Source organism: Marmota monax, unplaced genomic scaffold (assembly GCF_021218885.2).
Source record: "Marmota monax isolate L192 unplaced genomic scaffold, Marmota_monax_Labrador192_F-V1.1 WCK01_AAM20220418_F8-fsc00044, whole genome shotgun sequence".
NCBI classification, from domain to species: domain Eukaryota; kingdom Metazoa; phylum Chordata; class Mammalia; order Rodentia; family Sciuridae; genus Marmota; species Marmota monax.
Window position 1 is genome coordinate 9,181,074 of NW_026695198.1, and position 23,845 is coordinate 9,204,918.

The 23,845-nt window shown below is 37.6% G+C and overlaps 1 protein-coding gene across 4 annotated transcripts in view; it reads left to right on the top strand.

Annotated features, from left to right (window-relative positions):
• Rp1 (RP1 axonemal microtubule associated) overlaps window positions 1-23,845 on the top strand; it is a 316,472-nt gene that overhangs the window by 44,739 nt on the left and 247,888 nt on the right. For 2 of the 4 annotated variants that reach the window (XM_058573975.1, XM_058573976.1), the window contains exons 2-4: window positions 9,218-9,844; window positions 10,612-10,783; window positions 12,834-19,599. In XM_058573975.1, the coding sequence (XP_058429958.1) occupies window positions 9,230-9,844; window positions 10,612-10,783; window positions 12,834-18,508 (6,462 nt within the window). In that variant the 5' untranslated portion in view covers window positions 9,218-9,229 and the 3' untranslated portion in view covers window positions 18,509-19,599. Of the gene's footprint in view, window positions 1-1,286; window positions 7,558-9,217; window positions 9,845-10,611; window positions 10,784-12,833; window positions 19,600-23,845 lie in introns of those variants that run through there. The other 2 variants (XM_058573977.1, XM_046428620.2) reach the window with 2 other exon arrangements.

Below are 23,845 nucleotides of genomic sequence, written 5' to 3' on the forward strand. Positions count from 1 at the left end.
CATTCTAGTCTATGTAAATCCAACTGCTTACTTAGTATTTCTATATGGATGCCCAATTGCTTTGCAAGATGATGTTCACTGCCTGCACTGTTATTCCTAGGGACTTCTCCATCTGAATAATTAGCAACTCCATTCTTTCCATTGCTATGGACAAAAATCTCATCCTCCTTGACAGATTCTTTTACTCTCATTCCCCACACCCTGTCCTTATCCAATCTACGTCTATGCTGTCTGCTAATGGTGTGAAATCACAAAGAAAATGTTCAGAATCTGTTTCCACCCTTTTCACAGCAGCTAATCTTGGTCTGAGTCATCCTCATTCTTGTTTGGATTATTACAACACTCTCCTAATTGTTCTAACCATATATATTTTTAACAATCTAATCTAATCTTAGTCTCCTTTCATTTCAATTCAAAGAACTCCTTTTTTTAGCATTTTGAGCAAGGCAAGCTGGTGGAAACAAACTCCCTGAGCTTTTGCTTATTTGGGAATATCTTAATTTCCCCCTCATTTTTGAGGACGTTTTTACCAGATGTAGAAATCTTAGTTGACATTTTTTTTTCCTCTAGCATTTTGAACAAATCATCCCACACCTTCTGGACTTCAAGGTTTCTGATGAGAAATTGGCTGATGATCATATGGAGGTTCCCATGTACTTGACAAATTGCTTTTCTCTTGCTGAGTTTGAGTTTCTTTTTATTAATCATTGTCTCAATACATTTGAGGTCCTCGTACCTGTAGTTCATTGAGCTTCTAAAATTTGTAGATTTATATTGTTTTATCAAATATGGGAAAATTTAAGCTATTCTTTCTTTTTTTTTTTTTGTTACCAGGGGTTGAACCCAGGGGTACTAAACCACTGAGGCCCATTTCCAGGCCTTTTTATATTTTATTTTGGAACTGGCTCTCACTGTCTTAAGGCCTCACTAGGTTGCCGAGGCTGGCCTTGAACTTGTGATCCTGCTGCCTCAGCCTCCTGAGTCGCTGGGATTACAGGCATGCATTGCCATGGCTAGCCAGCTATTGTTTCTTTCTCCTTTAAAAAAATTTTTTTTTTGTAGTTGTAGATGGACAGCATGCCTTTATTTTATTTGTTTTATTTTTATGTGGTGCTGAGGATGGAACCCAGTGCCTCACCTGTACAAGGCAAGTGCTCTGCCACTGAGCTACAGCCCCAGCCCCCTATTATTTCTTTAAAGAAGTTCTCTTTTTTCCTTCCTCTCTTCTTCTTGAATACCCATAATGCATATGTTGCAACTTGACAGTGCCCTACGTGCCCCTTAAACTACATTCACTTTTCTTCAATCTTTTTTCTTTTTGTTCCTCAAAATCAAAAATTTTAATTGTCTATCTTCAAGTTATACTGATTCTTTTTTTTTTCTTTCTACTTATTTTTGAATTCCTCTAGTGCAATTTTCATGTCAGTTTTTGTACTTTCAGCTCCAGAATTTCTTTTTTGGCTCCTTTTTATATTTCCTGTATTTATTGATATTGTTATTTTGTTCCTACATCATTTTCCTCTCTTGTCTGTGCTGTTATTTATTTTGTTCCTTCAGTAGGATATACTTTTCCGGTTCTTTGTGTATGTGCATGCATGTGTTTTTTAAAAACTGTATATTTGAATCTTACAATGTGGTAACTGTAGAAAGCAGATTCTCTCCCTTCCTCATGGTTTTCTTTTCTTTTTTGTTTTATGAGATATTGCTCTACCAGCCTGCAGTGAAAGTTTAAAAATATCACGTGGTTTTAGAGCTCATGTTGTTCCCTGGGCCTATGAAGTAATTTTTTTCCTACTGTATATACAGCACTTTTCATGACCTTTATCTTTAAATGTTTTATTCCCCAAAGGGAAAATGGGTTCAAAAAAGGAGAAACCCCTTTCCATGTGCTGTGCCTTTATATTTCCCGGGGATTCTGAGAGTAACTGCCACCTGTGTATGTACCTCTGCAATCAGAAGTATTAATTAGGAATCAGAACACAGAATCTCAATATTGGGAGAACAACATCTTTTATTTCCACATAGAGACCCACATGAAACTGTCGGTCACGGGGCTGGGGTTAAGGGATAGGTAGCTACTATAATGCTAATGGCTGAAATAAAAAGAGATTTATTGTAATTTATCAGGCAAGCTTTTCCCTGGAAGCTTCAAATATTCAAATTGATTTCAGAGTTCCAAAAGAGTAACTTCATGGAGTTCCTGGGAGTGCAATGACTACTGGAGAGATGGATTCCTGGGACCTCCAACTCTTGCTGTCTTCCCTCTGGTCTACCTGTGTTTTTAAAGTTAGTTTTTATCACACAGCAGAAGGGATTCTTTGAAATGCAAATCAGATCATTACTTCTTTTCTGAAAACCCTACTTTGGATTCTCATTTTACTTGAAGTTAAAGCCCAAGTCTTTACAAGGCCCATATAATTTGTTCTAGTCACACTGACTTTATGATTTCTCAAATATTTCAAATACTGCCCCCAGGATCCTGGATTCAGGATCTTTGCACTTGTTCTACCTACCAGGAACACTCTACTCTCAAATATCTGTATTTGATTTCTTCTCACTGTTTTTAGATCTCTTCTGATGTTACTTTCCCAATCAGGTCTTCCCTGACCTCCACCACAACCACTCCTAGTTTACCTCATTTTTCTCCACAGCATTTGATACTGTTTCACATACTATAGACTTATTGGCTAATAGTTCATCTTTGCTGGATAATGTAATTCCAAGAATGCAAGGATTTTTTTTTTTCTTGTGGTGTTTGTTGCTGTGTGTGACTGGACACACACATTCCCATAGCTGTTGAATGAGTGAATAAGGAAGGTTGTAGGAGAGCCTCCAAGACTAAAGGTGTGTGTTAATTTCAGGATCAAGGTAATCTGTACTATGGAGAATGGTTTCTAAAGCAGAAGTCACCCAGGTTCAACATCTAGCAATTTAATTTCATCATAACAGCCCACACACAGAACACCAAGTGGGTTGGGTACAAACAACAATGGGCGTATGTATTCCATGCTAATTACACAAACTAATTGTTGTTTCCTGAGAGGGTGTGATTTGTGCTCTGGGTTTCTTGAAACTGCCTGAAAAGGTAAATTGCCACCCCAACCAGCGTGGGCAACTGAATTAAGGTCTCTTGTGTAAATTTGTGGTGATGCAAAATAAAACACAGACACAATTTACCTTTACCTAAGCTTCAGGACAGCTTCCCCTTGGCTCAAGGCCTCAGGCTCCCCAAAAGGAAGAGCAAGAAAAATGTCAGAGAGGCTGATGAGAGAGAGAGAGAGAGAGAGAGAGAGAGAGAGAGAGAGAATGAGAGAGAGAGAGAGCACATTTGGAAGTCAGTTTTTATTGGGGGACACTGTTCTTAGAAAGTTCTATCCATAAATGGGCAGAAGAGGTAGGATTACAAGGGAGCAGGTGAGTGTTACTCAACTCCAGGGGCATGCCTACAAAGAAGATGGCCTTGCTATCTGAGCTGGGTCAATACCCAAGCCACCACGAATGTAGTGGTTGGTCAGGGCCTTGTGCTTCAGGACTGGAAAGCGTGGTCATTCAGAGCAGAGAGGCTCCCCACAGTAAACTGTAGCAGTTACAACAAGGCCTGCTCTTTATAGTGTTTAGATATCTATGGAACAGGCCAAAAATTATAGCAGAAGGGGTATTTTTGTTTTCTGCAACTGTGAAGACACAGGTTCATGTGCATAACTGAGTCATCTGTAATTCACAGTCTTCTTTTACAATTCTCTCTCTCTGTTTCTCTCTCTCTCCACACACACACACACACACACACACACACACACACACACCAGAATCATTTTCAGGAGAGCTAAATGACTAACCAGGGTCTGGACTGGCATGTTGTCCCAGGTCCCAGATGATGGCACTACCATGTGAAATAGCATGTGTTTGAAGACAACATTCTGGGGCACATATTTCAAAGTGATTTCTCTTCTCCAGAGGGCACTTATCATTTTTGTTGTTGTTGTTGTTGTTCACTACTGAGGCAGAAAGTCCAGTAAGAAACTAGATTAGGTGAAGCATCTTCAAAGCTGATTAGACCTCGAGTAGCCTTTAGAGGGATGATGTCATCTGGGATGTCATCTGGGGACTTCATGTGTGGCGAGTCCTGACATGTTTACATCCCACTGTGATGAAGCAGTGGTGGAAGAGTGCTGTGGGCAGAACAGGGTTCTGCTGAGCAGCCACACTGTTGACACTTACAGCCATGGTCTTTAGAATGACAACAACGTGGCACTGTCTAGAAGTGTCTAAATAAATATTAATAAAAAATCCCTAGGTTCTTTTCTTTTTTAATTACTACCAGGAGCAAATAGTGCCTCAGAATTACTTATTAACGAATGATAAAGTGTCAAACTATTTCATTTTTTAGCAGCATGATAGTTTTTCCTGTTTACCATAAATAAATGGGGCTTTAAGGTTGTCAGGAAGATTTGGAATGCATAGCATGCTAGGAGATGTCTTGTTTCTGGCTGTGGTCCCCTTAAGGTGAGTTCTGTCTGGTGATTAGCATCATCTTGGATTAAATTAATTGGCTATACTCAAGCCCTGGGTAGACACGCTAAGAATAAATCCAGAGATATTAGTTCCTATGCATGAAACAAGCAGTTTACATATCCAGTGAAATTTATGTGAACTACACAAACAACTTAACCTAGTCTTTTTCTTTTCCTCAAGCTCTGGTAAGTACAAAACTATTTGAAATATTTCTTTGGGTGAAAATTACCTCCTTTTTTTTTTTGCTAGTTTTATTTAATTTTTTATTTTATAATCTAAATTACATGTCTGTGTTTTGTCCTTAACCAGTAGAAAAAGTATAAATGTTCCTAATAATTATTGTCTTTTATTGCCAGCAACCTTTGCAATATGCTGATAGTGAAGAGAGAACTTCACTATTAGGAAATCAAGTGATTCTAGTTTATTCAAATATGAGTAAAGCTTATGTTTTTTTTTTTTGTCATTATAAAATCACTATAGACTCAGGGTAGAAATCTGTGAAATACATTAGAGAAAAAGGAAGCTGATTGTAATTCAACAGTACTGTGATTACCACAGTGAAGAACTGGTGTGTATATCTTTCTGAACCTCCTTTTCCTAAATCCCATCCAATAGAGTTTGAAAAGTTTGTGAAATGAACTATTTTTTCTTACATCAAGTCTCTGAATTGCCATAAGAATGAATATTTTGAATGTATCAGTTTTCTATTTTGTTTTCTGAATTGCCTGATTTTCTACTATGTGGAAGAAAATTATATTTAAATACCGTTCGTTAGTAAAATGGCATGTGAACTTTGTAGATCTTTATTTGTAGGTTAAGTGAGTATGAGAGCAAAGCCGTAGCCCTGTGAGTAGAGGCAGCTATTTTGTTCTGAGCTACATGGTCAAATACATTATTGATTGACACCCACCCACAAGAGCATAGACAATTATATTCATAGTTGAACACAATGAAATGAACAGTATTGGAAAATCTTAATCTTAAAAAGCAATGAAGTTATTCAGGATAGTTCCAGGGTATAACTTGAGGCAATGAAGAAACTCTGCAGAAAAGGGGGAAAGATATGGGTGGCAAGCAGTCACATCGTTAGCAACAGATTTTAATGTAAATTGGGCTGGAGGCAAGAGATTTTTTTATCAACCAGCTTCCTTGCTAGGAAGCAAGTGGTAAGAAAAGTGGAGGGCTGCAAGATTATAGTTTTCTGTTGTTACCCCTTTCCACCTCTAGTCTCCTTTAGTCTAAACTTTTGAGAAAAGAGTTTAAAGCATTTTAGGCTGCTTAAGTTGGTTTGTGCCCTAGGTAGTCATTAAGCATATTACTGTCTTATTCCAAGTTCAGATGGAAATACCTTGTCATAAAAATGTATGTGAAGAAAATTTACTTAATTCTCATTCAAATTCTGATTAGTTTTCAAAATTGATTAAGAAAGGAGCACAGTTAACACAGGATCATTTAAAATCATGGAGGATTGGTAACTCAGTTTCATAGAAAAGGGGATACTCGTCTGCCAAGACTCAGTGACCACATCACAGGGCTTACCCATATGTGCTGGCTAGATGATGCTCTATTTCTGCCTTCAGAACCTCGTAGGGCATCTCCAGCTCTCTTCGCATCAGCTTTACAAGGCTTTCCTCACTCCTACTTCCAACCCTTCAGGTGAGGTTAGACATCCCTCCTTGAATATTTCCTTGGTACTCTGGCTCATCCTCAGTTTTACTCTTCAATTACCATGTGAATGTCTTGTGGACTCCACGAGATGCCTATGATTATGTCAGAGCAAAAACTGATCCACTTCCTTGGGAAATAATTTGGTTTGAACCCTCTTCCCCAATGACAGCATCATGTACAGAAAGAACATAGCTTCTTTTATTCAACAATAATATTGAATAGTCATCATGTTCCATGTTTTACACCCAAAGCCCACCTTAACATGGGTTCTTAAGTCTTACATACATGTATGCAAAATCTCGATGCTGCCTAAAACTTCCCCGAGTGACTTCTAAGAGTTTCCAAAGATTTTTTTTTTTTTACATGTGATGAAGTCATGAGAATTGGTATTTTTTTTCCCTACAGTCTTCTTATCAAAGTGCTTGGCAACTGCCTTGCTATAGGCATTTTCTCTGCAAATGCTCCTCCACTGCTGGGCATGGGGTATCTTCCCAGGTCATGATGCCTTCAGCTCTTGCCTTTCATACATTGGGCTCAGAACCAGCTCAGGACCTGCAGCAGTGAAATAGGGACAATGGGGTTGCCTCTTGTCTCCTATTGCCCTTATCTTCTATGTTTTCCCTTGTGGTCCTGGTACAAAATCTCCTTTATCATATTTTAGACACAACCAAATAAACATAAAATCCTTCAAGAGCTTTAGCATATTGGATCACACAGATATGTTTCCAGAGTGGCCACCAGGTTAACAACTCTCCAAATAGTGAATATGGGCAGGACAATAGCAACACTAAAAGCCTCAAATAATAGGTAAATAGCATTTTCAAAATGAGGTGAAAATGGCATCTCAAATACTGTTCATGTAAAATATGTTCAAATAAACATTCAAATAAACCATCTTAAAAAGTAACAGGAGGCAAAGATTTCTTTATTTTTTTATTTAAATACTAAAATATTCATCCTTTAAAAATATTTTAAATCGATGCAATGGGACATTTAAATATGCATCCAACGTGTGACGATCAGATCAGGTTGAATGGCATATCTGTCATCTCAGACATGGATCATTTCTTTGTGTTGGAAAGTTTAGAATCCTCTCCACTAGCTCTTTTAAAATATTTAATGAATTGTCATAGTCTTCCCAGTGTGCTATTGAACATTAGAAGTTACTGCTCCAGTCCAGCCATACCCATGTGCCTGTTAACCAGTCTCTCACCTTGTTGTTGCTGAGGGCAAGGGGATTAAGCAGCGTGCTCAAGGTCAAGCCACAGTTTATCAGATGATAAGAAGAGGTTGCAGTTTTGCTGACTCCATTGCAAAGCTGGATTCCTGGTCTACTGCTGCACATGCTTGCCATAGCTGCTGTTACTGTCTTAAGAAGTATAATCACTGTAAGCCTCTGGGGAAGAGAGAAGGGAAGACATCAGATTTCTAAGCTGAATTTCAAATGCTTTTTGTTAAGTTACTTATAAGTAATATTTGCAACTCATTTTGGAAATATATGAAAACTCTTAAATTAGAGCTCACAAACATTTACATTGGTTGTTTGGACCAGGCATGCATACATGCCTTTTTTTATCTTCATAATACCAATCATATTCTGTTTGTTCAATTTACCTTTTGGTCTGCTGAGTTTTCTTTCTCTGAAAAAAGGCAATAATAATTAAATTGATTTAATATATTTATTAAACAATAGAAAATACTAAAAATTATATATATATATATATATATATATATATATATAATATTTTAGTATTTTCTATTGTATGTATGTGTGTGTATGAATATATATATATATATATATATATATCCCAGAATCAGATAAATCCTCCCACAAACTGCTCATTTGGTCTAGAGTCTAGCTTCACTGGGGAGTGGAAAAGGAAAACTGCCATGGTTTGTTGAAAGCGGCTCTTCTTGAATTCCCTTCTGAATTTTTATTTTTAGAACCACTACTGCAAAGAAGTACCCAAATTATACCATTTTTAGCATCCCATAGAAATGCTATCATTCAGTCAAAGAACACTTGTTTATTGCAGTATTTCCCAAGTAGGATAAGTGGTATGTCAGATGATTTGTCTGCATTTTCTCTAATCAGCAACGGGAACATCTGGTAGTATCATAATATGGCCCTTATTTAAGGATCTGTGGGATACATTCCTCCTTGGACGTAAAGTAAGGTACATATTCCTCCAGATAAACTCATCTGGTTCCATCCAACAGACAATAAGAACTTTAAAACCTTTTCCTGTCTTTGCTTCCCCTTTTCTTGACTGCCAGGACATTCAGGACTAAATTGATCAATTACAAAATTCGAATTTTTCTTATTGGATATTTTCTGATTTGCGTATCCTTTTGTGATTTTTTTAAAAAAGTTGTGCAATAATACTTGCTGAATTTACTTTTGTTCACAAAGTTTAGCAATGTATAATAAAACACAAATAGGACTGAGGATGTAGCACAGTCCACTTGCTTAGCATGTACTAAGTCCTGGGTTCAATGTGCAGCACTGAAAAACAAAAACACAAATACAAATAATATCCATTGCGGTGCCATCCCAAGATAACTGGTCTATATATTATTTCTAGACTTTCCCCTATTTCTATAAGAAGTATGTTTATGTATAAATCAATGTCCTAGTATATGTGTCTTACAAACTGCTTTTTCATTTAGCTGTATGTCATGATCATCTTTCTGTGCTGCCAAATACAGATCTATTTTAAAGCAACTTTTAATGGTTGTATAGTTTTCTATTACGTGGGTGTACACATCATAAATTTATTGACCAAGGCCCTTATTAGTATCTGTAGATTGTTTTTATTTAACTGTTTCATTTGTGTCTTTCTAAATTTTAGGACCGACCCCTAAAATTATCTTTTAAAATGCACGGGTAGAATGAATGAATGAATGAATAAAATCCCAGGAATAACCTGAATGTCTGTAACTATAATTTGCCTGCATTAGCATTATCATGTATTTTTCACAGTGGTGCTGCTAATTCTGGAGCTATTTTTTTTTTTTTTTTTCTCTCTTTCACTAGGTCTCAACCAAAATGAGTGAGACTCCTTCCACTGGTTTTTCCATGATTCATCCGAGTTCTTCTGAAGGTCAAGTTCGTTCTCCTCGCCACTTACGCATCACTCATCCTGTTGTGGCCAAACGGATCAGCTTCTATAAGAGCGGAGACCCCCAATTCGGCGGAGTCAGAGTGGTGGTCAACCCTCGTTCCTTTAAGAGCTTTGATGCTTTGCTGGACAACTTGTCCAGGAAGGTGCCCCTGCCTTTCGGGGTGAGGAACATCAGCACGCCCCAGGGAAGGCACAGCATCACGAGGCTGGAGGAACTGGAGGACGGTGAGTCCTACCTGTGCTCCCACAGTAGGAAGGTGCAGCCTGTGGACCTGGACAAGGCTCGCCAGCGCCCCCGGCCGTGGCTCAGCAGCCACGCCCCCGGCGCGCAGGCACAGGGTCGCCCTGTCGTGGCCGCGGCTCCGGGCTTGCTGCGCGCCCCCAGGCGCCTCGTGGTTTTCCGGAATGGCGATCCAAAGACGAGGTGCGCGGTCCTTCTGAGCAGGAGGGTCACACAGAGCTTCGAGGCCTTTCTGCAGCACCTGACAGTGGTCATGAAGTACCCGGTAGCCAAGCTGTATGCCACGGATGGAAGGAAGGTGAGCGTCCAGGCTGGGGGTCTCCACGAGGCTTGAGCATGCATCAGGAGCCTGCGAGGGTTTGAGCTGAAAATGCATGGCAGCCCTCTGCAAAGAAGGCCTCGCTCTTGTGTGTGTGTGTATGTGTGTGTGTGTGTGTGTGTGTGTGTGTGTTTAAATTCTGTGCTTTTGCGGATGGTGTCTTTGCTTTCTCCTCAGAATCTGCAGAGGCATTGGGCACGAGGTTCTCTTTTTACTCCCTGCGTTCCTTGAGTCCCTTCCTTGAGTTATAATGCTGTGGCACAGAATCAAATATTGATAATTCTTGGATGAGATTGGCATGGATAGTGTTCTTCTAGCTAGGGAAAGCATTTTTTTTTTTTCTGTTTGCGGTCAGCAGCAGACAGCATGTCCACAAGAGGTCACTTTCCTGACCAGCTATGTCCACCAGAACCTTTCCCAGCTTGCCCTGCAGCTGCAGACTTTGGTGTGGAGTGACATACACATTTTAAAGAATTTTTTTTAATTATGCCAGAAGACCAGCCTGACTTTTCAGTTAACATGTAGGCTTAATAGACTTCTTGGGTCTGTATTAGTCACCCCTACCCTCAGTGTTCTGTATTTCCAGTTATTTTATATACATCATTTTACATCATTTTTTTTGCTTAAGAAAATGCTTAATGTTGTCTTTCAAACTTGAGTTTATTGAATTGATTTCAAGTTATAAAATTATTTCATGGAAAGAAGAAAACCTGCTTGTGTAAGGACCATGACTCTGTTTTTTCTAGGTTCCCAGTCTCCAGGCAGTGATCCTGAGCTCTGGAGCTGTGGTGGCAGCAGGAAGGGAGCCGTTTAAACCAGGGAATTATGACATCCAAAAGTACTTGCTTCCTGCTAGATTACCAGGAATCTCCCATCGTGTGCATCGGAAGGGAAATGCTAAATCAGAAAGCAGAAAGAGTAAGTCATTTACCCATAATAGGCCTTATTTTCAGTCCTGACAACTTTTGTCTCAAGAGCAAAAAGAGTCATGCTTACTAAATGACCAACTTCATTTATAACAGTAAATAAAACATGAGAGGATTAAAACCACTCTAAAATGAAATTGGTTTTATTTTTAGTTGGAAAGAGTACAGAGATTATCTGGTAATTTAAAAAAGACTTTTCCAAATCGATGATATATCTGTGTAAATCGATGAAGTATGCTTAATTTGTTTTATATTTTTGCATAAAGTACCTAGTTATGTCAAAATATCAGACTTTATTGCTCTAGAAATGAATTTTGCGGAATTTGTGTAACATTTCTGGTATTTGCTGAGTTTTCCCTAAATGGTCTCATGCAGCTTTCATAGCAGAGTTTAGCAGGTTAGTGCAGTGACTATATTTTTTTCTAATCTATCTGTATGTTCTACCTTCTGGAATTATACCTGTAAAAACTATAGGTCTTTAGAACCACTTTTTATTTATTACAAAAGTTTCATGCTGCCAAATCATTCTGGTTGACAGTAATCTGGGTTAATTCCTTAGGATCTTTTGCATGGTGTGACATTATCCTTTGTATAGGAAAGAAGTAGGACCTCTTAAGGCTCAGGGGTGTCAGGTACATTAATCTCTTTCTTCATTGTGCTCAGTATATCCAGGGAAACTTTAGCTCTATGCTAATATATTTATTGCCATTTATACTTTGATTTTAATTTTCATTCCTTTTAGATGTAAAATAAGACATACTATGCATTTTAAGAGGTACAAATCCCTCTACTTACTTCTAATGTGGGGAAAACTCATTTATTGTCATTTAATCATTTCATGGGTATCATATCTTATCAATGAAAGAATTGATAAGCAATTATTGATAAGCTTACAGTTACCAATAGTAATTGTTAATGCTTCTTTTTTGTAAGCATTATGCTGCCAGAAATGTTATGTATATTGTAGTACTATTCCACCTTGGTCATTTTACTGATGTAGTTTTGTTATTTTGTGTCTGATATTGGCCGCTGATTATGATTTTTAATTTTTGATGACTTCAGGGAATCTGAGGGCTTTGCTATATTTCACTTCAAAAAATTAATAGACATTTTCATTTATGAATTCAGTAAAAGTATATCAAAAATAAAAATATTTTTGGATTTATACTCTGAAACATTAAAGGTGAATACTTGGTGGTGTTCTATATTCTATAAGCATGTGCACATAGATATAGACTACTAATAGGAATTTGATTGCATTGAAGAAGCAGGAGCACTAAGGTTAATTATAAAAATACGCTTTAAAAATAATATCATGACTGATGTGATTCTACAAAATGTACAATCAGAAAAATGAGAAATTATACCCCACTTACGTATACTATATACAGCATTCTACTATCATATATAACTAATTAAAACAAGTAAAAAAATAATATTGGATCTGTGTCTTACTGTTCTTTTTTTGTACCATGTAGTAAATCAACTGCAATTATTATACAAAGTGAATACTAAATTTATTATTTGATTAATCCAGTCTTAAATGCTAAGAATGTTTTTTGCCTTCATAAAGCTATAGGTGTCTGTCTTGCATACACACAGGTAGGTTACTGCTGTTACTTGTTTAAATTGATAAGAAATTCTTGATAAGCTGACAGTTTTACTACCTGTAAAACCACAAAAGCCCTTCATTTCAATAGAGTTCTTAGTAATTTCTACTTTATTAAAATTATCTCATAAATTTGTTTAAATTAAAACTATGTGAATCTTCTCATTGAAGTAGATTTACAAGTTTCTTTTAAGAGTAATTTAAAGAAATGTCTGAGATATTACATTGTTTTTTCAAATAATCATTGAACATAGAGATTAGAAACATATCAGTAATATTTTACTGTGAAATACAGAAAATATGGTATTTTTGTACTAATATTTTCCTTTTTCTTCTTCTTTTCTTTGCTGCCTCTTCCATTGGATATTATAACTTCTCTACTTTCCATGTTATATTTTGATGTGGGCATCTTTTACTCTTAAAATCTTGAAAGTGAGCACACATATGTCTTCGATCCCAAGATCCCAGATTTATTCTGTTTCTTCTGACAAAACACATACTATTGATTGCTGCTCAGACTATTCTTTTGCTCCTGAAAACTACTTGGCCTTAGAAAAACATGGTCCTCAGAACTTATCAATATATCCTTCTGAAGACGATATTGAGAAATCAATTATTTTTAATCAAGATGGTACTATGACGGTTGAGATGAAAGTTCGATTCAAGATAAAAGAAGAAACCATTAAGTGGATAACCACTGTCAATACACCTGGTCTTTCTAATAATGATGAAAAGAGTGAGATAGGTTGTTTTCCTGGAAGAACAGATGCTCCATCACCTAGTTTCAAGTTTGCAGCATGTTCAATGTCTGCAGATGCTAAAGGCAATAATCAAGAGGCCAGTTTAGCAGAAGAAATAAACACTCAAATGACAGTTCAAGAGGCTGAAACTTGCAGTTTTGCTAGTTGGGAGAATGCTGCTTTGGACACAGGTAACATCCACGGAACTCAGAATCAAGTGAAGCATCGTTTTTATAGACCACCTACACCTGGACCAAGGAGAGCAAGACAAAAGAAATCAGTAATGGGGAGTGTGACCCTAGTATCTGAAACAGAAGTTCAAGAGAAACAGTTTTCCTATAGTGAAGAAAGGGAAGGTGGGAAAAACAAATCTGAATATCACATGTTCACACATTCTTGCAGTAAAATGTCATCCGTATCCAACAAACCAGTATTTGTTCAGAACAATCAGAATGAGCAGAAGGAGTCATCTTTAGAAAGAAAAAAGGAAAGTAGACTCCCCAAATCAAGAGCGATACGTGCTGGTGTTATAGAAATTACAGGTCAGAAGATGGTAAAGATGTCCCATAATAGTGGCTTATCATCAGCTACATCAGAGAACTCCACTGTGGAAGAAAGTACAGTTAATAGTGTAATATCAGACAACAAAACTGATATCAAGAACTTCAGAACTTACAATAGCACCAGTGATACGTTCAGTCCCATTTCAGCAGATGTAACGAGCTCTACAAGTAACAATTCTGGGACTGACAAAAGTATTTCTGAGGCCACGGTTTCCATAGGGTCTTCTACTGTCACCACAAGAATTGACAGATTAACTGATGAATTTTCTCAGCGTGGTTTAACAGAACTGCCAGAAAATAAAAAGCAGACTGTATTACCTGTTTCCCGAAAAAAGAAGAAGAAAGTTCAGCCGCAAGTAATAAATTCCAGGTATCAAGATGGGGTAATTGCAACCAAAGAAATCTCCAAAAAGAGTAAGAGAATAAATACAGAAGATAGAATTTCAGAGGCCACCGTGTTGAAAGGTCCACACAGTCCCCTTAAAGGAGGGACACTTTGTGAGGAAGATCCCCATACAAGTGATATGGTAATCAAATCAAATCATTTTTATTCCAAAAGTATTCTCCATCCCGCTATTTCTAAGAATTTCCATAGAAATAAATTAAATACTATTCAAAACCCTAAGGTTCAAGGACTTTTAATCAAAAGAAAATCCAGGCTACTAAAGAGATCAAGTTTAGGAACACCTAAAAAAAGAGAATTTGGTCAGGGAGATAAAGTACTATCCCATAACGAATCTAAATATTACAAAAGCACTTTAAAAAATCAAAGTTCATTTCATGTGTTTAATCACACTGAACAAACATCAAAAGTTTTTTGTGATCCAGAGTCTCAAGCAGAAATAGCATCTGGGAATTTGAGAGGAATGGCCAAAAAGAGTTTATTTCCAAAAATTAATGATTCACACATAATTCCAAAAAGCCCCCCCAAACGAAAAGGTGTTAAATTGAAATCAGGTGCTATTGTAAATAAGCACCATGCTAGAGCTAGGACCAATTCTTTAGCTTCTTTGAAAAAAGCTGATTTCCTTGAGGATATTGCCCATAATTCGGTTCATAATTATATACAGAGATGGTTGCAGAACATAAATCCATATCCAACTTTAGAACCTGGAATATCAGCTCCACTATGCAAAAATGAAAGGAGAGTGGTAAATTATAATCATGGCGGTTCTCCAGGAAATCATCCCCACACAAATATTGCAAAAGGAAATGATTTTGTCCTGCAAAGTAGTAAGCACATGACTAAAAATGCCAGTTTGACAGGAGATAATCTCTGTAAAGAGGCAGGTGAATCTCCTATTGCCAAAGATGATGGTGAAGAACCTAAAGATCTAGATGAGAGTCAGGTTGGATCTGTGAATGGCGCCCACTTGGTTTCACTGCACGAATATGGTACATTGTCACAACCAGCTGTTAATGACCCTAAGACTAAAAGCCAGATATCTGCTGAAAAGTCAGGACCAGAAATGAGCCTTGTTTACCAGGGAATAAACCTAGCTAAGAAAGCACAAAGTGTAGAGGTTGCCATTCAAGTAGATCCTATGGAAGAGAGCACTCCCAAAGACCTCTTATCAGTCCTGTTGCTTCGCCAATTTCAAGCTCCAGTTGCGGGTGTCCACAAGCCTCAGAATGGAGTTGTTCAGATGCCAGGTTCACTTGCAGATGTTTCTTTCCCTTCTTCCCTGTGTAATTCATCCACTAATCTTCTTCTAGCTTGGCTGTTGGTGCTAAACCTAAAGGGAGGTATCACTAGCTTCTGTCAAGGTGATGCTCACAAGATCACCAGCAGATCTTCAGAGACACTTGCCTTGTTGGAAGTTCTAAAGCACGTTGCTGTCACAGAGGAAGCTGATGACTTGAAGGCTGCGGTTGCCAATTTAGTGGAAGCAACCAGACGTTGCCCTGGACCCAGCGAGGAAGAACAGGGTAGGGTTCCCGTAGGTCTGCCTGCCAATTGTGTCGCAGCCAACATTCAGAGAGTTTCTGACTGCAGTGGAAATGAAAGAACCCTGAAAATCTCTTTGGAGAGAGATTTTCAGGGTTCTACCAATGAGGTCTGTGATTCTGAGGTCTGTGTTCCAGAAACGACTTGCTCTCCGTGTGCAGTGTGCACTGTGGATGACACTTACCCTCCTGCAGAAATATATCACCCCAGCGAAGCTATTTCCCCTAGTGATGGTGGTGTTGGGGATCAGACCTCCTTGAGTAAACCTTGTTTCCTAGGACAGATTTGTGCGCTTCCTGATGCTGAGTTTTCCCAGGAAGCTTATGCTGAAGAGGAAAATATCTATGAGGCAGCTTGCCCAACTGATGAGACCCACATTCCCACCAGAGTCTTCAATACTATTGACATTTTAGACTCCCAAGAAAACAAATATATTGATTCATTGGAATTAAGTGAAGAGTTGAGAAGAGTTGATGAAGTTGAGGAAGACCTACATGTTTTGGCAGACTCTGAGTATAATAGTGGCTTTAATACATCAGCGTCACTTCGGGATGTCAGTAATTTAAGCCCCTGTGGCCTTTTCTCGAGTAAAACTGATCTAGAGTTTGATAAGCAACCGAGTTCTTCAGATGAATTTGAAAATTGTTCACTAAAGAAATTTCAGGATAAAAATACCTACACTTCCTTTGATAAGGAAGACTCAAGAACTTCTGAAGAACCGGGTTCAGTCACCAACAGCATGACATCAAGTGAAGGAAATAATGTCTCGGAATTGGAGTCATTTGAAGAATTAGAAAACCAAGACACTGGTATCTTTAATACCAAGGTAAATACAGAAGAGAAAACCACTGAAGAATCCATCCCAAAAGAGATAGAGGCTGGTGGAAATTTGCAATCCATCGTCATGTCTAGTAGGAGTATTATAGAAGAAGAAAGAAGGAATGGTGTAATTTCTGAGACCACCAATATGAGGCAGGTGACACCTCCATCTTTGGTGTTTTGTTATGACTCTAAGCAAAATACTGAAAAGGAGATTAGTGAAGGAGATGCTAAGAGGAGAGCTAAAATGATGGTGAGGCGCATAGAAGCTGGAAGTTATTCAGAGTCCTCTCTTGATTTTAAAAAATGCTTCAAAAGCCCGGCAACTTCTGACTGGTCAGACTATAGGCCAGACAGCGAAAGCGAGCAGCCACATAAAACATCCAGCGATGACCACAATGACAGTGATGACACTGCCCAAGAGAAAGAATATAATAAAGGGTTTGTTAAAAGGGCCATAGAAAAACTTTATGGGAAGGCAGAGAGTATGAAACCATCTTTTTTTCCAGGGTCTTTGCACAGATCTCAAGTTTCTCCTTACAATTCTGTGGAGTTTCAGTGTGCAAGGAAAGCAAATTCTTGTGTTTCTGAAGGTCGGTCATTTGGCTTCTCTGAACAGGTGTCTAGTAGTTCCCCGATGTTGCAGGAATTCCAGGAGGAAAGACAAGGTCAACGTGATGTTAATGGTGTGGGGGACAGTTATCACGAGGCCGACATGGCAGACCATGGTACTATAAAACAAAATGATCCCAACAGGGTCCTCAGAGACAAAGAGGAAGGAAAACTGATTGACAAAGGCAAGTGGCTTCTGAAAGAAAATCATCTGCTAAGGGTGTCATCTGAAAATCCTGGCATGTATGGCAATGCAGACACTACATCAGTCGATACCCTCCTCGATAATAACAGCAACGAGGTGCCATATTCACATTTTGGAAATTTGATCCTGGGCCCAAACATGACTGAATTATCCTCTTCAGAGCTGGAGGAGCTCACTCAACCTCTTGAACTGAGATGCAATTACTTTAATTTGCCTCATGGGAGCGACTCTGAACCCTTCGGTGAGGATTTTGCAGATGTTGAGAATAACACCTGTGCCAAGGAGAGACTACCAGATCGCACAGAAGAGAAGGGTAATCGTCAATCAGAAAGAGTATGCACGTCGGTCACTCATGCCTTTACATCTTCTAGTAACAAAGTTCACCCTGTCTCTGATGAGATCATTAAAACCCAACCATTACCTGGCAGTTCTGTAACTCACAGTACACTTCAGGAAGGTGACTCTTTGGATAAACTCTACGCTCTTTGTGGTCAACACTGCCCCATACTAACTGTCATCATCCAACCTTTAAATGAGGAAGAGCGAAGATTTGCTTATCGCAAAGATTCTGATATTGAAAATTCCTGGGGTTTCCATTTAGGGATGAAAATATACCCCTATTGGCCACAGTCAAACAAAAACACATTTAAGAATCAGGATAATCATTCAATTAGGAGAAAAGAATTTGTTGATAACACTATTGACGATCCATTTGATAGGCTTTATTTCAATAAAATGTTTGACTTGATGGATAAAAGAAGGAAACCAAAAAGAATTAAGTTCTTGGGCTTAGAGGAAGAAAGTAATTTAAAGAAATTTCAATTATATTTAAAGAAAAGGTTTTGTGTTAATTTCTTGCACAAATCATTGTTAGTTGTGGGTGACGTGAATTCAGAAAAACAAAACCCCAGCAACTGGACAAATGGTGTTTTTAAAACAGTTGATGAGAATAACAACTTATTAAATGACAGATTTCAGAACTCAAGAACAAATCTCAACCAAGTAGTAAGAGAAAATGTCAACTGTCATTTCTTCTTTGAAATGCTTTGTCAAACCTGCCTGCTAGATATTTGCCAAGTTGAGACATCCTTAAATGTTATTAATAGAAATATATTTAAAATACATTATATTTTTGAGGGTGAAAATCTTTTCATTTGGGAAGAGGAAAACCAATTAAATTTAATTGATCTTGAAAGCAGTAATAGGCAAGATGATTTATAATTTGTAATATCAGCACCACCTTTCTTTGTTAATTATTTTTTTTCCAAAATAAGATGAAACATTGGGATGGACATATAGATGACCTCTAAGTAAATTTCCTACTCTTTAAAAATGAGCTTACCCTAGAAATCTTACCCTTGGATGAACTGATTTGACTTTTATTATTACTCTGTTCTTTTGTTTTTTCAGCATTTACAGATTTTATGTGGTTTTGTTCTGAATTTGTGATTTCTTGTATACATGAATTTTTGTCTAGGGCGTCAAAAATATGCCTAGGACAAGAATTATGTCTTTTTATATTGTTGGCTTTATATAACATGTTTATTGAATATATTCTTAAATAAATGGAATAGACATAGACTTAAAGTGCTTCGTTTATTAATTTTAATTACTGATCTGATAAAATGTATAATTAAAAGACCTTCATCACAATGTCCTAGTTCTTGTGCCAAATATATTGAGTCCTGGACCATCAGAACATCTATGTCCATGGGACACGATTCACCATTTTCTCACTGAAAAAAGGTGCTCTACCACTAAGTTGCTAGAAAGTACTAGAAAGTACTAAAAGTACTAGAAAGTACTTTTCCTAGAAATTATAATATTTTAAATAGTATTAAAAGCCAAAAAATATGAAGGGATCAGAAAAAGTGGAGACAAAAATCATAAGACATTCTTTGGGAAGGAAAATTAAAGGAGCTGGAATGATTTAATCTGGAAAAGAATGGTGACTTCAACATTCTCTTCTGGAAAGAGAATTGCCGTGAAGAATTTGACAGACTTCTTTGTGTCTTTTCCTGCTTTAATGAAATATTAATTTGATAGAAATAAAAACATATTGCTTCCCAGAAGTATAAATAAGCTGGACTAGATTATAGACCATAAATTATTTTGCATAATTGTATTATGTTGCCTGGGTGTTAATCAGGACAACTTCTGAGAATCCTTCCACTCCATGGTTCTAGGATGGTATAACAGGTCTTACAGATTTGAAAATCTGTGCCTGTTGTCTAGAATGGACTTAGAGTAGAACTTTACTAATGTTCTTGGAGCAACACGCGGAGGTGCTGAAATAACAAATTTGGTTTTGAGGGATGAAAAGTAATTAATTACATCAAGAATTACTTTTGTTTCAGTTCAGCATGAGTCATAAATCCATAAAAAATTTGTGAATTGCTACTTTGCCAGCTGAAGACTACCTCTACATAGAGTATGCTTTTTCTACATTAAGTGATACCTTCTTTTAGTCAAAATATGGAAGTTATAACGTGTAAGTTTCTGTAGTGATCAGTGGGAAATTGTAAAATAAAAGGGCATAAGTTTTTGAGAAATAATAGGGGAGAAGAATTAACATTAATTTAGTGCCCATAGTATACTAGGATTATGATAGATTTACAGGTTTGTTATAAGTGATCTTTTCTCATAAAGATGTAAATTTGACTTAATGACTCCATTTCTAAAATTATGTAATAGAAATTGCGAATAGAGAAGTAGATGACTTTCATCACTGATATATAGTACATATCATGGCAGGATTAGAACCTAGTCTTTTGTGTTTGAAAATCTGCTCTTTTTACTTTGTATTTTTTTTTTTCACAAGAGGAAGAACAGTTATAGTGTTTAAAAAATGTAGTCTTCATTTCTTAGTGCAGATAGACAGGAAATGACTTTTTAATTTGGAAAGAGTGTGGTATTTAGGTACACTAAGAAGTCTTGGGAAATAATACCCAAGAGATTTAGAAATTTAAGTTATACAGCATATGATTTTTGGTACCAATACCACATTAAACAATGTCCTGTGTGGCCCAGGTAATATTGGGAAAAATAAACTGAAGTTATAATTGTGAATTAGTAATGCACACTCTGTGATCTACTTCTTACTTAAAGGAACATGGTCATATGCATTGGATTTTGAGATCTAGGGCTATATCTTATAACTCCCAGAACCAGAATATTTAAAATTTTTTTAATAGTTGTAGGAGGACAGAATGCCTTTATTTTATTTGTTTATTTTTATGTGGTGCTGAGATTGAACCCAGTGCCTGGGAAAGCATTCTGCCACTCAGATCCAGCCCCCAGAACTAGAATATTATTGGAACATCATAAGCACCTAGTAATTGTGTGTTACAAGGATGAGAAGTGTTTTTGAAGTCACTTATTCTTTACCTATTATTAATTTCAGATCCATATTTGTAGAAGACTATGCAAATATGCTGAGGGATCGCACTATTTCTGTATTTTATGAAGCAAGATTTAAGTCATCTTTAAAAATGTGAAGTTTTTTTCCTATAAAACATTCATCAAAGGATGTTTTTATTTTCATAAATCTTGCATTAAAGAACTTTTGTACCTGAAATTTAGCATGTAAGTGAAACTTTAGAGGGAATTTAAGAATTTTATATAAATCTCCCTTTTACTTTAGAGTAAAATACCTGAATGGCTAAGAAATGGAGTCCAGCTTCTTTTTTCAAAAACATTTTTATTCATTGTTGATGAATTTTAAAATTTTATTTATTGATTGATATGGTGCTGAGAATCAAACCCTTTGCCTCACACATGCTAGGCAAGCACTCTACATGCTAGGCAAGCACTCTACCACTGAACCACAACCCCAACTCGGAGTCCACCTTCTTGTACCCAGAGGAATACAATGCTCCTCAACTTCCAATGGAGTTACATCCTGATAAACCAATCTCCTGCAGATACCAAGGCATGAATGTATACCTGAGTTCAGGTTTTCTGGTCGCAGTGTGGCAAGGTGAAATTTTGTTTATGTCCACCAGATGGCGGCGGTGCAATGCACTGTGCGATGTTCAGGCACCTTCAGAAGGACGCTTTTGTGGTCCAAGGGAGTACTGTCAACATTAGCTGCAAGGAGTTGAAGTTCAGAAGTAGAGGGTTGTAATGAAAAATCATTTGTAAGAGTTGATCTCAAGGAAAATCCAATTTGGGGAGGGTAGGGGACATTTAATAAAACACCTAACCCAAGTTGAAGGTAAGTTAATGAGTAATTATCTTAGTGGGTAAGAGTAGTTCCCCCCCCCCCCCCTCAGGATGAGAGGTACAGGGGATTGACCACTGAGCCACATTCTCAGCCCTATTTTGTATTTTATTTAGAGATAGGGTGTCACTTATTTAGAGTTGCTTAAGGCCATGCTAAATTGCTGAGGCTGGCTTTGACCTCATGATCCTTCTGTCTCGGCCTCCCAAGCTGCTAGGAGTGCGCCACTCCCAGCCAGGTGGGGGTAGTTTTTTACATGATTGTTTTAAAAATAGTTTACCTCTTAACTTTCCAGTGACACAAAACATATACACCATTTTCAAGGTTTGAACTTAAATACTGAAATCACATTTCATTTTCTGGAACTCTTTTTGTTGATTTCTTCATCTATAAAATGGGGCTGCTATTTAAAAGTCCTTATGAGGAGATTATCTTGTAAGTTTATTATGAGAAGATAACTAGAGATGCTCTAAGAGCTCTCAGCATAGATCATGGCCTCCAGTGCTGAACACATTTTGGCTATTAAAAAAACAAAACAAAACAAAACATCAGTGTTAGTACTTTTGATAAACTTTTTAAAAGTTGGTGTTCTTCCAATCAAGAAGTATTTCTCTGTGTTGGGTGTTAGGATATCTAAAACAAATAAATAAATAACATTTATTCATGTTTTGACCCTTTATAAGGTAAAGGTGACTAAAATTTTGAGCCCTGTTTGGTGTCAAGTATTGTTTTAGGTTCTTTATGCTGATTGGTCAACCCGCATAATAATGTCCTCAGATGGTAATTGTATCTTTAATAGCCAAAGGGGGACTAACTCTCACAGAGATAGACCAGTAAAGAAGCACTTCTACTTTCATGTGTGTATTTCTTCCAAATTGTCCTGTGTTTTGTGGTTTGATCCTTTGTGTATAGGTTTCTCTGAAAACCTAGTTATCTTTTATTCCCTGTTTTTTTTGAGGCTTCAAGGGATCCCATAACTCCTCAGGGTAGCATAGTGATGAGACTCAGTTCTCTGCTTCTGCAGGAGGGTGGGGTCTGTTTCAGCTGTAGGTCTCTGCAGCTGAGGAAGCCCATTTTAGTGTTAGCAGATAGTCAAGGCAGGGAATGCCTGCCAGCATAGCTCTGAGAGTTGTAGCTGACAAAGCTGAATTCTTCTCTAGTACTATCAAGTGCACCTTGTAGCTCTTAATGGTGGGTCGTGCCCTCCAGTGTCATAGCAATTCACTGCGGACTTCTTTTTGGGTTGGGCCACTTCTTTCCTTGTTCTTATCTCATAAATCCACAAGAATGAAATTCACAGACAATGGAAGGCAAGAGTAGGATTTATTCAAGTGGGAAGAAAAGAGAACTCTTGCAGGGTGAGAGGGGACCTGAGAGCAGATTGCCACTAGACTTGGGTCAAAGTTACTGGTCCAAATTTATGCTAATCGGGGTTTGGAAAAGTGCCAATGCTATTGCTTAGCCCTGCAGTTTCCATTAGGGTCTGTCCCACTTCTGTTTTCCTGCCTCTCAATGGAAAAGTGGGAAGTTGAGGTTGCTGGAATGTGGACGCTGGGGTTTGGGGCTTCAGTGCTGTGTGGAATGGGTACCTGCACTGAGCCTGGGTGTGACAGGTCTGGCTTGCCTCATTCCTGGCTTATTGCACCTCAGGCCCACACTGGCCTGGTGGGCTCCAGGGGAGATGAGTGGACTGGCTGCTAATTGGTGGGGATTAGTGAGCTGGCGGTGCAGCTCAGCCACTGGGGAGCCATGTCAATAAGTCAAAGTTATTTTAATCCAAAGTAGAGTACTTTCCCTATTGTTATACTCTCTCATCTATTAAAGCATTAAAGGATAATTTTAAAACAAAATCATGAGTCACATATAGATAAAACACGAACATGTGCCAAGAACTTTGTTTAACTTATGAAGAGGGAACCATTTGCATATTACAGTGGTTTCAAAGGAGAATTTAAAGTATCACAAAAAATAGGCAGCTAAGGAATGCTGACATGAATATAGGTCTGTCTAGGACAATAATTAACTGCATCCCACTGGTCATAACTAATTTATACTTTTATGGACCAGAATAATTTGCATCATGACCTGCTTTTTTTTTTTTTACAACTTACAGGATTGTAAGTTGATTTAAAAAATAATGAAAAGAAGAGATAACCCTTAAGAGGATGTTGGACAAGACATAGTCCCCTACCTTTTTTGTTCACTTGATGAAGTTTCACAATTTTTTCTTTCATAATTTTTATCCTTCAGTGGCTTAAGTGCTAAGTTATTAAAGGAATATTCCCAGGTCATAGTAAACAATGTATGATTGGAAAAGGTTACTAGAATTAAATAAC